This window comes from Prinia subflava, unplaced genomic scaffold (assembly GCF_021018805.1).
Source record: "Prinia subflava isolate CZ2003 ecotype Zambia unplaced genomic scaffold, Cam_Psub_1.2 scaffold_63_NEW, whole genome shotgun sequence".
Taxonomy (NCBI): domain Eukaryota; kingdom Metazoa; phylum Chordata; class Aves; order Passeriformes; family Cisticolidae; genus Prinia; species Prinia subflava.
This window is the reverse complement of record NW_026961070.1, coordinates 221,044-235,909: the sequence shown is the minus strand read 5'-3', so window position 1 is coordinate 235,909 and position 14,866 is coordinate 221,044. Positions and strand designations below refer to the sequence as shown.

Sequence of the window (14,866 nt, the reverse complement as noted above, 5' to 3'; positions counted from 1 at the left end):
CCCGAGGGGGGGGGGGGGGAGGGGAGGGGTCTGTGGGGGGGAGGGGTTCGGTCACCGTGACCCCTCCCCCACCCCCATCCCCCGCTGACCCCTGACCTTTGGGGGGGGGGAGGGGAGGGTTGTCACCCCCCCCCCTCGCCCCGCCCCCACCCCCATCATGGTGCTGGGCCCTGCGGCCGCCCCGCCCCCACCCCCCGTGTCCCCCCCTCCTCCTGCCCCTCCCCCCGCCGGGCCCCCCCCCGGTGTTTGTGGGGGTGGGGGAGGGGCGGGTACCCCCCTCCCCTCCCCCCCCCAGAAGCTATTTTGTACCTGAGATTAAATTAATGGCAAAGCCCGACGGCTCCGTGGGGGAGGGGCGAGGGGGGGTGGGGGAGGGGTGGGAAATTGGGGGAGGGGCGAGGGGGAGGGGCGGGAATGGGAGGGAGGGGCAGGAATTTGGGGGAGGGGTCCAGGGGGGTGGGAGAGGGGCGGGGAATTTGGGGGAGGGGCGGGAATGTGGGGGAGGGGCGAGGGGGGTGGGAGAGGGGCGAGGGGGGTGAGGGAGGGGCGGGAATGTGGGGGAGGGGTCCAGGGGGGGTGGGGGAGGGGTCTCCTGTCACACACACGTGGGGGGGGGAGGGGACACAAGCGTCACACGGGGACAGCGTCACCGAGGGGGGGCTTTAATGGCACCCTGGGGACCCCCAAAGCCCCGAGGGGGGACCCCAAAGTCCGGGGGGTCCTTCAGGCACTGGGGGGGGTCCCAGGTGGGTTTGGGGGGTCCCAGGTGGGTTTGGGGGGGTCCCAGGTGGGTTTGGGGGGGGTCCCAGGTGGGTTTGGGGAGTCCCAGGTGGGTTTGGGGGGGTCCATCTGGAGGGTCCGTTGGGTGTTGGGGGTCCCCATCCTGGGGGGTCCCTCGAGGTTTGGGGGCTCCATCGGTGCCGGGGGGTCCCCGGGGGGGTCTCTCAGTGTCCGGGGGGGTCTCGCAGGGTCCGGGGGGCTCTCGCAGGGTCCGGGGGTCCCCGGGGGGGTCCGGGGGTCCCCGGGGGGGGTCCCGGGGGTCTCTCTCAGGGGTAGGGGGGCTCCACCTCGATGGACACGATGTGGTGCCCGGGGACCATGGCCAGCCCCAGCACTCGGGGTTCGCTGCCCGGGAACGCGTCTGGGGGGGACAGCGGGGTCAGAGCCCCCCAAAACGGGGGGTCCTGGGGGTCCCGAGCCCCCCAAAGCGCCCTCAGCCCCCCCCGGGTGACACTGCTGGGACAGCGACGCTGCCACCCCCCCACAGAGGCCCCCGAAAGCACCAAAGAGCCTGAAAAAAACCCAAATTTCCCCCAAAAAACCCCAAATTCCTCCTCAAAAAGCCCAAATTCCTCCTCAAAAAGCCCAAATACCTCCCAAAACAACCCAAATCCCCCCAAAAAACCCCCAAATCCCTCCTTAAAAAAATCAATTTCTCCCAAAAAAACCCAATTACCCCAAAAAAACCCAAATTCCTCCCAAAAAAACCCAAATCTCCCTGGAAAATCCCAAATCTCCACCAAAAAAACCCAAATTCCCCCCAGCAAAAAACCCAAATCTCCACCAAAAAACACCAAATTCCTACTCCAAGAGGCCAAATCCCCCTAAAAAAACCCCAAATCCCCCCCCAAAAAAACCCCAAATCCCCCTAAAAAAAAAACCCCAAATCCCTCCCAGAACAAACAAAACTCCCCCAGGACCCCTCAAAACTCCTCCAAGACCCCCCCAAAAAGCCCCCCCAGGACCCCCCCAAATCCTCCCCAGGACCCCCCAAATCCCCCCCAGGACCCCCCCAAATCCCCCCCAGGACCCCTCAAAGCTTCCCCAGGACCCCCCAAATCCCCCCCAGGACCCCCCAAATCTTCCCCAGGACCCCCCAAATCCCCCCCAGGACCCCTCAAAGCTTCCCCAGGATCCCCCAAATCCCCCCCAGGATCCCCCAAATCCCCCCCCAGGACCCCCCAAAGACCCCCAGGACCCCCCAAAAGCCCCCCAAACCCCCCGGACCGGCAGCTTTGAGGAATTCCTGAGCCGATCCCAGGATGACGTTGCTCTGCCGGTCCGTGCACAGGAACGCCCCCCACCCCCCTGAGACCCCCATAACCCCCCAAAAGACCCCCCAGGACCCCCCAAATCCCCCCCAAATCCTCCCCAAATCCCCCCAGACCCCCCCGGACCGGCGGCTTTGAGGAATTCCTGAGCCGATCCCAGGATGACGTTGCTCTGCCGGTCCGTGCACAGGAACGCCCCCACCCCCCTGAGACCCCCCAGAAACCCCCCAGGACCCCCCAAATCCCCCCAGACCCCCCCGGACCAGCGGCTTTGAGGAATTCCTGCGCAGATCCCAGGATGACGTTTGCTCTGCCGGTCCGTGCACAGGAACGCCCCCACCAGGGTCCTCCCGTCCGACATGCGGATGCGGAGGCTGCGGTTGAGCAGCGCCTCCAGGCGCTGCCGCCCCCGGGGGGGCCCCGCGACCCCCGGCCCGGGCTCCTGGGGGGGCACCGGGGATGGGTGAGACCCCCGAACCGCCGGGGAGGGGCTGGGGAGGATTGGGGGGGACCCCAGGCCCTGGAGCGTCCTGAATTTCACCCCAGGCTCTGTGGACCCCCAAACGTCCTACAGCCCCCCAAACCCCTCCCCAATCCCTGTGGACCCCCCAAACTTCCCCCAGTCCCTGTGGACCCCCCAAAACCTCCTACAACGCCCCAAAACCCTCTCCAGTCTCTCTGGACCCCCCCAGTCCCTGTGGACCCCCCAAAACCTTCCCCAATCCCTATGGACCCCCCAAAGCACCCCCAGCCCCTACAGCCCCCCCAGCCCCTCCCCAGCCCGTATGGACCCCCCAAACCCCAACCCCAGTCCCTGTGGCCCCCCAAACCTCCTACAGCCCCCCCAAACCCTCTCCAGCCCCTATGGACCCCCCCAATCCTCCCCCAGCCCCTACAGCCCCCCAAACCCCTCCCCCAGCCCCTATGGACCCCCCAAATCCTTCTCCAGTCCCTCTGGACACCCCCAAACCTCTCCCAGTCCCTATGGATCCCCCAACACCCCTGTGCCCCCCCAACAACGGCCCAGACCCCCCTCAGAACACCCCCAACCCCCCCAGGACATCTTTTATCCCCCCCCCGAGTCCTCAGAGTCCCCCCACGACCCCTGCTCAGCCCCCCCGGCCTCACTCAGAGCTCCCCATATCCCCCCTCAGGACCCCTGGACCGCCCCCCAGGGCCTCTAGACCCCCCCCCCGGGCCTCCTCCGGTCCTCCCCGGTTCCCCCGGAACCCCCACAGCCCCCCCGGTCCCCCCCGGTTTCCCCCAGCGCCCCCCACTCACGGCCGGGCCGCCCCCCGCCTCCTCCGGCGGATCCGCCATGTTGGCGCCGCTTCCCGGCAGCCCTTGCGGCGGTGGCGCTGCCGTAAAGCGCGGGCGAAGATGGCGGCGGTGACGGTGTGGGAGCCGCGGGCCGGGCCGGGCCCTGCCGGGCCGCACCGGGAATGGACGGCGGAGCCCGTCAGCACCGGCGTGAGTGTGGCGGGGGGACCCGCGGGGAGGGCGGCGGGCTTACGGCGGGTGTTACGGAGCAGGAGAACCCGCCGTGGGGTGGAGGGGACGGGCTGTGGGGCGGAGAGGCCCCGGTGTGCGGCTGAGGGTGGCGCTGGGGCAGAAGGGGCGCGGGAAGGGGAATGTGGCTCAGAGGGCTCTCCCTGGAGAGGAGGGGGCTGTGGGGCACGGGGTGGTTGGTCTGGGGAGAGGGGGGAGCTGCTGTGGGCCCGGGGGTTCTGTGGAAAGACGATTTCTGCGGGCACGGGGTGGTTTCTGTGGGGCAGGGACTCGCAGCGCAGCCTCTCCCTCCTTGCCCTCCCTCCAGACCACCATCATGGCCGTGGAGTTCGATGGAGGCGTCGTCATCGGGGCCGACTCCCGGACCACTACCGGGTGAGCGCCGTGGCGCCATCGGGGCCGTCAGGGGGGGGTCCGGGACCGTGTCACGGGGCTGTCACTCTTGTCGCTGGGGTGTCTCCGTCATGTCACCGGGGTGCCACCCCCAAAGCTGTGGGCACGGTCCCCAGGTGTCAGTGTCATACCTGACAGGCATTTTCCAGCACGAAAACCATCCAGGAATCCTTCGTTTATGTGGAATAATTCCTTCAAAAACGTTCTCAGGTTCAAGTTTGTGCTCTTGCTCCCAGCATTTGCTTTTCTCTCCTCAGATCCCGTTGGGGTTTTTTTAGCCAAATTGTTTTTCCTCCTTTAGGGCGAGTTTTGAAATCCCACAGAGCCATTCCCCAGTGTGGTGATAAAAATTGGATTTAAATCCTGTGTTAAAATGACGCGATCCAAAGGGCTCCCTGCATACTTCAAAGTCATGTAATTCTTGATTCACCTGTAAAATACTTCCCACACTGTTTTTGTTACAATCTTGGGTCCATTAGGTGGAAAAATCCTTTTGAGTACCTCAGACCTATGAACAAAACCCGAATTATTTTTGTTGATTCCATCCCGGTAAATCCTGTAAATCCGTTTCCCACCATTCCCCAGGGATTATCCCTGGGCTTCCCAGGATTTCCTCTCAGAGTTTTTTTGGTGTTATTACCACAGCAAATCCCCCATTCCTAAGCCCCGTGCCTGCCAAACCTGGCACCCAGAGAAGTGCTCCCACCTTTTCGGGACCAACGCCCGTTTTCCAGGGGTTTCTCAGCACCTCCGGCTCGCAGCATCACCTTGGGGGGTTGTTATGGTAACGACAGGCTGCTGCCACCTCGCTTGGTGTCACCTCCGGCAGGTGGGTGGCTGTCACGGTGCCATCACTGTGGTGCCATCACCACGGTGACGTTACCACGGCTGTCACGGTGCCATCACCATGGTGCCACCTCCACAGCTGCCACAGTGACATCACCACGGTGACATCACCACAGCTGTCACAGTGACACTGCCACGGTGCCACCACCATGGCTGTCACAGTGACACTGCCACAGTGCCACCACCACGGCCGTTGTGGTGCCACCACCGTGCTGTCCCCGCAGGTCCTACATTGCCAACCGTGTGACAGACAAGCTGACCCCTGTCCACGACCGCATCTTTTGCTGCCGCTCGGGCTCGGCGGCCGACACGCAGGCGGTGGCCGACGCCGTGGCCTACCAGCTGGCCTTCCACAGGTACCCCCCGCGGGCGTGTGGGGCAGGGCCGGGCCGGGGGCACCGTGGGGGCAGCCCCCAGCCCCATGCCTGGCCCTGCCCCACAGCGTGGAGCTGGAGGAGCCGCCGCGGGTGCGCACGGCCGCCCGCCTCTTCCAGCAGAGCTGCTACCGGTACCGTGAGGAGCTCAGCGCCGGCATCATTGTAGCTGGCTGGGACCCGCGGCGGGGGGGACAGGTGGGTGCCCCGGAACATCCCCCTTTCTGCCCTGGACCATTCCCCTTTCCACCCTGGAGTGTCCCCTTTCTGCCCTAGAGTGTCCCCTTTTTCTGCCTCAGTGTGTCCCCATTTATGCTCTGCAGTGTCCTCTCTTCTGCCCCAGCATATTCCCCTTTTTCTGCCCTGGAGGATTCTCCTTTCTCCCCTAGTGTGTCCTCTTCTCCCACCCTGGAATGTTCCCCTTTCTGTCCCAGAATGTCCCTTTTTCTGCCCGAGTGCCCCTTTTCCATCCAGGAGTGTCTCACTCTGCCCCACATCCCCTTCTGCCTCCTGCCATCCCCTTCTATGCCCCACAAAATTCACCTCTGCCCCATAACCCCTCCTTTTCCCTACAGCCCCCTCCTTTGCCCCACAGCACCCCTCAGCCCCCCCTGTGCCCCCCAGGTGTACGTGGTGCCGATGGGAGGGCTCCTCCTGCGCCAGCCCTTCGCTGTGGGAGGCTCAGGCAGCTCCTACATCTACGGATTCCTGGACGCCACATTCCAGCCCGGCATGAGCCGCTCCCAGTGCCAGGAATTCGTTGCCCGTGGTGAGTTTGGGGGATAATTGGGAGAATTTGGGGCAAGGTGGGAGGAAGGGTCCTGAGAGTGGGGCTTGGGGTCCTGGGAGAGGATTTGGGCTAACGGAGGAGTTTGGCTAGCATTGAGGGGTTTGGGCGTGTCCTGGGAGGGGTTTTGGGGAACATGGAAGGGTTTTGGGGTCTTGGGAGGGGATTTGGGGAACATGGAAAGGTTCGGGGGTTCTTGGAAGAGAATTTGGGGGCACAGAGGAGTTTGGGCAGTGCTGAGGGGTTTTGGAGCATCCTGGGGGTTTGGGGACAGGAGCGGTTTGGGGTCCCTGACGTGCGTTCCCCCAGCACTGGCCCTGGCCATGGTGCGAGACGGCTCCAGCGGCGGCGTCATCAGGCTGGCAGCCATCACAGAGGACGGTGTGGAGCGGACAGTCCTGGCCGGCTCCGACCTGCCCTGGGGCGATGGTGGCCCCCCTGTCTGAGGGACTCCCCTCGCAGGAACCCCAAATTCGGTGGGGGAGACAATAAATGGCTCCGCTGCCTCTGCTGGATGTCCTCGGGGTCCCCTTCTGTCACCCCATCCCTGGTGGGGGCAAGGCCACGCCCACGGTGTGACAGACAAGGACCCCCACCCCTGGTGTGACAGATAAAGCACCCCCCGTCGTCTGTAGGTCTTGCTTTAATTACATGATCACGATCCATGATTCATTAACAAAGCGCAGGGTGGAGGGTGCTGGGGGAAGGGAAGGGGGGGGAATTTGGGGGGGGCTCTTGCCCCACCCTGTGACCTTGATATTGGCTGGTAACAAAACCCCCAGAGGGGTGGGAGGGGGGCACAGGGGGCACCCTGCAGCCTCTATAGGGCTGCCCCACAGGGACAAGGCAACCCCTGTCACCCCGTGGGAGGGATCCAGCACCCCTGTGTCAGGCCCAGGGCCCCAAGGAGTGGGTGATGCACCCCTGTAGGGCCCAGGACCCCTCCATAGGGCCCCAGGGCCACTTCACAGCCTTGGTGGGGGTGGTCAGACACTCCCACAGAGCCACCTCCCCCCAGCCCCTGGTGGGGTGGAGGGGGTCAGGCACCCCCACAGCACCTGAGGGAGAGGTCAGACCCCCCCCAGAGCCCCTTCATGGGGGGTCAGGTGCCCCTACAGAGCCCACGGGATGGGGTCAGAGCCCCCCTGCCCCCCCGGGGGGCTGTCAGGCACTGAGGAAGAGCCGCTGGTACCACTTGTTCATCTGCTCAAGGAAGATGAAGGTGAGCACGGTGTGAGGGCCCAGGCGGGCGTAGTAGGGGGTGAAGCCCTTCCAGAGGCTGAAGAAGCCCTCGTAGCGCACCACCTTCAGCAGCACGTCCTGTGGGAGGGGCAGCGTGTCAGGGGGGCCGAAAACCATGAGAGACCTTCTAAAAAATGTCATAGGTGCCTTTCTGGAAGGATGGGAAAGCTTGAAATAACATGGACACTCTCAAAGCGATGGGGAATCCACCCCAACACTGTGAGAAACCTTCCAAAAACGACAGGGATCCCTGCCCCTCCCCCTGCCAGAATAATGGGGAACCTTCCCAAAACACCTGGGAAGCTCCCCAAAATTAAGGGCATTTCCTCAAAAATGACCTGAATTTCTCTTCCTGCCACCAATGACAGGGAACACCCCCAAAACGGTGTGAAACCCCCCCAGCTGAAAGGGAACTCCCAAAATGCCAGAGGAGCCCCTCCTGCACTGATGGGGTCTCCCAGACGGGGTTGCCCTCCCCCACCCCGCTCGCTCACCAGCCCATTGCGGTACTCGGGCTTCCCATCAATCGTCCTCATGTTCTGGATCCTGTGGGGGAACGTGCAGGGGTTCAACAGGAGCTTTGGGGGTGACCACGGATCACACCTGTGGTTATTTATCAGGGAGCCCTCCCCCCCGAAATGAACCCACCGGGTCTTGACGATGTCGACGGGCATGGAGGCAGCCGTGGTCACCAACCCGCTGATCATGCTGGCGCAGAAGTGGCACAGGATGTCGTCACGGAAATGCCCTGGGGGCACCCCAAAACATCAAAGGGGAACGGGGCAGGGGGGAGCGCGCTAGGATTTAGGGTGTCCTCGTGGCAGACCCGCCCCCTGAACTCACCAGAGTCGAGCAGGAACTGTTTGGATTGGGAGTACGAGGCGAGCTGGGCGGCGTTGACCACCACGGCACGGGCCATGGTGGGGATACAGCCCTAGGGGAAAAGGGCACGGCTGGGTGAGTCCCCAGCACCTCCAGAGCCCACCACGTCGCCCTCTGCATCCCCGCAGACACCGCTTTCCTCCCTCACCGCACTGGGGTGGGAGATGGGGATTTGGGGGACACCCAGCTTCCCCCCCAGGGCACCAGGACACCCCTCTGCATCCCAGGGGGGGATCTCGGGGTCCCACAGCCCTGACCTACCCTCCACAGCGTCAGCACCCCCTCCTCCCTTGCCATCCTCACGAGAGCGTCGAACACGTTCTGATACCCGCGGCGCTCGCCGGGGGGCAGCCTGGGATTCAGGGCAAAAAAATGGGATTTTGGTTAAAAAAGCAGACTTGGGGAGGCAGACAGAGGTGCAGATATATTTTGGGAGGCCTGGGGGCTCACCTGCCATCAGCTGTCATGCGGATCAGGGCCACCTCAGCCGGGGTCCCCACAAAGGCCCCTGCAGCCCCGGCCGTCATGCCCATGGCTGCCTTGGCCAAGAACGGAGGGGGAGTCCCATCAGCCCCCCCAAAACGCTCCAGGAGGACGCTGTAGATGCCCAGGCGGGTGGTGGTGTAGGTGGCCTGGCGCAGAAGCCCAGCTGATAGCCTGAGGGGGACACAGAGAATGGGAGCAGTCCCAAAAACTGGGGGGGCAGGAAGGAGCTCCAGGCTTGCAGGTGCTTGGGGTTCTGAGGTTTTTGGGGGTCCGTATCCCATGTAGATGACCAGCAACGTCTGGTTGACCCCAGGGCAGGCAGGGACATGAGGTCTGGGTGGGTCCCAGGGGGTTTGGGGGTTCAAGAGGTGTCCCAGGGGTTTCAGGGTGGCGGCAGGGGGGTTCTGGGGGGGCCATACCCCGTGTAGATGCCCCTCAGCCCCTCGTGGCGCAGGATGGACCCCAGGGCGTGCAGAGATGTCCGGTACTCGCGGCCCTTGGCCCCGGCCCCGCTCAGCTGCATCCGGTTCTTCACCAGGTCCAGGGGCTGCACAAAGACTGTAGCCCCCATCCTGTAGGAGGGGGGTCACATAAGGTCAGGGGGACCCCAAAAATACTCACACCCCTCTCCACAGCCTCCCAAATCCACTCACAGCCCTCTCGGAGGAAATGTGGGGTGACAAAAAACTCTGAAGGAGCTCTGGGGATCTATGGGAGAGGCACAGGGCAGGTTTGAGGGGATCTGGACGGCATTTCGGGAGGTCTGAAAGGGTTTCGTGGATTTGAATTGGTTTTGGAGGGCGGTGGGGGGGTTGGGGGTCTGAAGGGGCCTTGGGGAGCATTTGAGGGACACTGAAAGGATTTGGGGGAGGCTGTGGGGGGCAATGATGGGCATGGAGGGGAGTTAAAGGTTTTGCAGGGGTATCCAGGGTGGTTTAGGGGCAACCTGAAAGGTTTGGGCCGGGGAATGTCGGTAAGGGAGTGGGGGATCCCGGTTTGGGGGGGCGGCGGGAAGGGAGGTGGGGGCTCTCACCCGGCCAGGCCGCCGAAGAGAAACTTGACGGATTTCGGGGAGGTCTTGGGCCTCTCGGCCGCCGGCGCCGCCGCCATCTCGGCCGGGCCGTGGTACCGGGGGCGCGGGGGGGGCGCGGGGTCCGGCACCGGCGGCGCCCCAAGGTGACTCGGGGGGGGCGCGGCGCCAGTGCGCCTGCGCGGGGCGCCTGCGCGGCACGGGGGCGGGGGCCCCGCGCGGGGAGCGCTGCTCTGGGGGGAAGCACCGCCTCTGAGGGAGGGGGCGTGGCCGCGAGCCCCGCCCTCACGCCTCTCATTGGTGGAGGATGTTTAGGCGGGAAGGGAAATTGCTCAGCGACCAAGGGGATTGGTCGGGGCGGGGGCGGCTGTTGAGTAGCCCCGCCCCTCTCGCGATAGTCTCCCATCTTGGGGGGGCTGAGGGGAGCCACCGGCGGCGGGAGGGGTCGGCGACCGGGGCCTGACGCACTCGGTCTCGCCGCTGCTCAGCGCCGAGGGGTGATGCCTGTCCCGTCCTGTTCCAGACGGTGAGTGCTGGGGGGTACTAAGAGATACTGGGAAGCACTGGGGACACTGGGGGGCGCTGTCAGGTACTGGAAGGCTCTGTGGATATGCGGGGAAGCACGTGGTACACTTGGGGTCACTGGGAGGCGCCTTGGGTGCACTGAGGGAAGTTGGGTCTACTGGGGGGCACTGAGGGCAACCTTGGGTGCATCAACCATCACCGGGGTCACTCGGAGTCCCCCTGCTCATGCTGGCACCGCCCCCTGACCTTTGGTACTGATTCTACCCGGGAGTCGCTGGTGAGACACTGCACCCCACCCCCTCTCCAGCACTTCCATTCCCCTCCAAACTCTGTCCGTCCCCTCCAGCCCCCCCAGTTTTGGGGTACCCCTGAGGGGTTGAGGGTTGCTGGGGACACCAGAAGGCACCCGGTGCCAGGGATGACACGAGCGACTGCGTCCTACCTGTGTCAGGGTGCTGCAAGTGACAGGATCACCTGGAGATGGAGCGCAAGGGAGGCAGCGATACTGTCCTACAGGATGCAAGGGTGCCGTGGCTCCACAGGGGACAGTGATGGGGCGATGGTGTGGCCCAGCCTCACAGCCACGGGGGTGGTCACTCATGGCAGGGGCAAGGACACACAGGGGGCCCCAACGCCTGGGTCCCTTCACGCTGGGGATGGGGAACAGGGGAAGGACACTCCATCCACCCCACGGCCCAAGCCTTGATACCCCAGTTCTCCGTGGGGCAGCTGCGGGCCCTTCCCTCCATCCGTGAGTCAGCCGGGGGGGGCGAGTGGGGGAACAGGAAGTGCCAGAGCCACCACATTGCCCTTATAAGGACTCGACAGCACCGAAGCTGCTTCCGCCTGTTCGGGACGCCTGCTCTGCCCCACAAATCCCCCTCCACCCCATATCACCTTCCCACATCCCCATCTCTGCCCTACACCACCTTCTTCAGCCCACACCAGTCCCCCTGCCCCACCCCATGGCCCCACATCCACCCATCCCACTACCTCCCCAATCCCCACCTCTGCCCCTCACCATCCCCTGAACACCTGGGGTCCTGCCTCACAACTTGCCAGAACTTCTGGAGTTCCTGCCCCCAAATTCCCCAAGACGTCCCCCAGCCCCCTTGTTCTGTCCTGCCATGCCCCCCAGCTGCTTTCCCTCCCCTGCTGCTGGTGCAACCCCTGCCAAGAGTGCAGCCCTCCAATAAAGCCTCTGCGCCCCGATTTTGCCTCCTGAGAGTCGGGGTTGGGGTGAAGGGGGGGCACCGTGGGACGAGTGCTGAGGCGTCACCCCCGCCCCAGCGCGGACTTTGCCCCCCTGGGGCACGGCAGCACCCTTGGACCCGGGTATCCGGGGAGGCCTCCTCCACCCTGGGTGGAGGGCAGAGCCGCACCCCAGGGCCCGGCCACGCATCGAGGTTCCCCCCACAGCACCCAGATCCCCGAAATCCCCGACCCACAGCGACTCCCCACAAGGGCACTTTATTGCTGCCGGCAGCGGGGATTCGGGGGGTGACAGGGGGGTGGGAGACGGGGTCCTGCTGGTCCCTGGCGGCTCCTGCTGGTCCCTGTGGGTCCAGGGGTCCCCGGGGGGGTCCCAGGGGTGCCCCCCAAGCCCCTCAGTACTGGCTGCGCCGCAGGTGATTGGCCATCTCGTAGCACTTCTTGTTGACACAGCCGCCGTGGACGCCCTCCTTGCCCATGGCCAGCACGATGGCTGCAGGAGTAGGAATGTAAGGTTGGGGGTGATCCCCAACCCTCCCCAAAACCCTCATCGATCCCCGGACAGGCAGGGGGTCAAGGGGGGAGCAGGGCAGGAGGCAACAGCTGGGATGGAGGGACCCCAGGAGCTAGCAAGGGGAAATTAGCAGGGGGGGATGTTAACGGGAAGCAGGTCAGGGGTGACACAGGTGACAAGGCAGCAGGTGACGTGGCCAGGTGGAGCTGTCTGGGGGAGAGGACACAGGGTGACATTGGGTGCCACCATGATGCCATAAGATACATGGGGGGGCACCTGCAGAGGCCTGGGGTCACGGGGGGTGACAGGAACTGGTCAGGAGGTGACAAAGGGTGACAGGGAGGTGTGGGGGGGCAGGAACACAGGGTGACAGGGTGGTTCTAAGGGGAGGTCCCTCCTGCTGGTGATTTTGAAGGGGAAAGGAGGATAGAGGGTGTGCAGGGAGGGTGACGGGGATGAGCCAGGGTGCGGGGCAGGGGTGACAGAGGGGCAGTTCCCGGGGGTCCCTCACTCTTGTTGGTGATGGCAGCCGTGATGTTGAAGGTGGGCGCTCCGGCGGCGCCCTTGGTGCGCAGGTCCATGCTGTGCTCCCCCTCCACCAGCAGCGAGTCCCGGATGACGGAGCAGCGCAGCCCCCCCAGCGTCAGCCCCTGCACCAGCAGCGGCCCCCGCTCGGGGCCCACCAGTGCCGCCACCTCCGCTGGCTGTGGGTACAACGGTCAGGGGCACCCCAAAAACAGACCCCGGAGCCCCACAGCCCACCCGTGACCCTGTAAGGAACCCAGCGCTCTGGGGACTGCCACAACCACCCCTGCTCGAGGTCCATCACTTATGCAGGCTGGAGAGGAATGGGGACAGGTCAGGAGGACCCCAAAGGGTCCCCCCGCCACCCAGGGACCACCAAAACCAAAGGCAGACACCAAACCCCCCGGCAGGGTCCCTGCGGGGCACTCGGCAAACAGGGACTCTCGTAACTCCCACTGTGTGACCATAAAAGGGACCCAGGCGTCCCGGGACCCCCATGACTCCCGCCAGGGACCCCACGTGTGACCCCTGCTCTCCACGAGAGGACCCGAGAATCCAGGGATCACCTGGATTCACCTCCCAAACTCGCGGTCCTCCAGAGTCCACCAGGGAGAACAGGTCAGGAATCCCAAAACCAGCTCCCCAGGAACCCCCTAAAGGACCCCTCAAACGAACACCCCCGGGACCCCACATGTAACGCAGAGAACCCCATCGGGACCCCCAGTCCGGGGACCCCCATGAACCTCGTCTGGTGCCTCGGGTGGCCCAGCCGTTCGGGACCCCCCTCGAGTCCCCCGTGACGGGGACCAGGGCTCCGGCAGCCTCCCTTTCCCACCATGGGCCTCCCCAAACTTCTCCCCTCCCCCCCCCCCGTTTCCGTGGGGGGAAGTGGGGAGGGGGGTGCGCGCGCGCCGCCCCTCCCCCACAGGAAGCCCCGGCCGCCCCTCCTCCACCGGGAAGTGGCCGCATTCCGCACATTTTTAGAGGGTTTTTAAGTGGGGAGGGGTTTCTCCAGCCCCCCCCCCATCTCCCCACGAGACCCCCGCCATCCACTCAGGGGACTGCAGTGCAATAGATGGGAAGCGGGGAGGGAGGCCGCCGAACCACGTGGTGTTCACCCATTCCCCCCCTTCCCCGCCAGCCTGCGGCCCCCCGAAACGCTGGAAGCGGGGTTCAGGAAGGGATTGCCTCGCTGCCGGCCCCCCCCGCCTCCAGGACCCCCCCGGCACCGGCCCTCCCCCGGCACCGGCTCCCCGGGCATGGGCAGCGCCCGACCCCCCCCACGGCGCTCCACGCTGGCGCTTTTGCGTTTTTCTCCCTTTTTTGTCCTTCGCGGAGCCCGTCGCGGGAGGGGTGGGGGGGTCAGCCCCGCCCCTCAGAGGCCACTGGGTCCCCCCGCCCTCCGCGCGCTTGGGCGGGAAACGCCTCGGCGCGCTGCCCCCCCCCACCCCTGCCGGTCCCGGCCTCTCACCGTGATATTGGCGAAGGTCTTGCCGGGGGCGGCGGCCCAGACGGCGGGGGTGTCGCGATAGCCGACGATTGCGGCATCCTGGCAGGTGCCGTCCGCCAGCAGCGTCTCCACGTAGGGCGCCCACCCGCTCATGGCGGCGGCGGGCGGGCGGGCGGGGCGCGGGGGCGTGGCCTGCCGCGGGGGCGGGGATTCGCCGGGGAAGGGGCGGGGTTTTCGCTCAGCGCCTGCGCAGTACGCCCAACGCGCGGCGGCGGCGGAGGAGCAGCGGCGGCGCCGGGCGGCGGTTTTCATAGGGGACGGCAGGGGGCGGGGCAGGGGGCGGGGCCTTAAGGGGCGGAGCTTTCTGCGGGCCTGCCCCTGGCCCCGCGCTCCGCGGAGGGCGCGCGTCGACTGGGGGGGGGGCGGGGAGGCCTTGTTCCTGCGACCCTCCCTCATTATCGCGACATCTTCCGCCCCTTGCGATCCCCCGCATTGCTCCAGCCCCCACCGGTACCGCGATCCCTGCACTCCCGTTTACTGTGAACCCTTCCCTGACTGCGCCCGCTCCCCCCTTAATCCAAGCCCTTCGTATTCTGCATCCAGCGATTATCACGATGCATCACCCCCCGTCATTCAGACACCTCCTCAGAATCCCGACACTCGCTTCCGTCATTCGGGCCGTCCCTTTTACTTCGACCCGCACCCTTTATTATGCCCCCTCTTCCCCGTTCTTCCGACTTCCCCCGTTATCGCGACACCCCCAGAGTTATCGTGACCCCCTAGACTGATAACGAATCCCTTGTTATCGCCCCTCCTCCCCCTAGAGTGTGAATCCCTGTTATTTTGACAGACACGCCCTTATCGCGACAGCCCTGCCCGCGCTGGCCCCTCCGTGCAGCCCCGAGCGGGGGTCGCTGCCGGGGGGTGACGGCTCAATTCTGTCTTGGGGTGCAGACCCCCGCCCCTCCCCCCGCGGGTCGCGGTTTGACTCAGACCCGGGCGGGACTTTCCGGGGGGAGGGGGGAGGGGCAGCGGTTTCA

General features: G+C 65.4%; 3 protein-coding genes across 3 annotated transcripts; 1 reads left to right on the top strand and 2 right to left on the bottom strand.

Annotated features, from left to right (window-relative positions):
- The first annotated feature begins 2,315 nt into the window (after window positions 1–2,315).
- PSMB6 (proteasome 20S subunit beta 6) lies at window positions 2,316–6,475 on the top strand. The gene is made up of 7 exons (XM_063425263.1): window positions 2,316–2,514; window positions 3,393–3,521; window positions 3,868–3,935; window positions 5,024–5,155; window positions 5,242–5,371; window positions 5,798–5,942; window positions 6,270–6,475. Exons 1-7 carry the CDS (start codon window positions 2,350–2,352, stop codon window positions 6,404–6,406), a joined length of 906 nt encoding a protein of 301 aa, XP_063281333.1. The 5' UTR covers window positions 2,316–2,349; the 3' UTR covers window positions 6,407–6,475.
- Window positions 6,476–6,685: 210 nt separating this feature from the next.
- SLC25A11 (solute carrier family 25 member 11) lies at window positions 6,686–11,058 on the bottom strand. The gene is made up of 9 exons (XM_063425252.1): window positions 10,568–11,058; window positions 9,604–9,833; window positions 8,990–9,142; window positions 8,535–8,741; window positions 8,346–8,436; window positions 8,046–8,136; window positions 7,851–7,950; window positions 7,697–7,748; window positions 6,686–7,280 (listed from the first exon to the last, which is right to left on the bottom strand). The coding sequence occupies exons 1-9, from the start codon at window positions 10,724–10,726 to the stop codon at window positions 7,125–7,127; spliced, it is 1,239 nt and encodes a 412-aa protein (XP_063281322.1). The 5' UTR covers window positions 10,727–11,058; the 3' UTR covers window positions 6,686–7,124.
- A 521-nt stretch (window positions 11,059–11,579) lies between these two features.
- On the bottom strand, window positions 11,580–14,016 carry PFN1 (profilin 1). The gene is made up of 3 exons (XM_063425267.1): window positions 13,848–14,016; window positions 12,363–12,555; window positions 11,580–11,830 (listed from the first exon to the last, which is right to left on the bottom strand). The coding sequence occupies exons 1-3, from the start codon at window positions 13,977–13,979 to the stop codon at window positions 11,733–11,735; spliced, it is 423 nt and encodes a 140-aa protein (XP_063281337.1). The 5' UTR covers window positions 13,980–14,016; the 3' UTR covers window positions 11,580–11,732.
- Window positions 14,017–14,866: the final 850 nt, after the last annotated feature.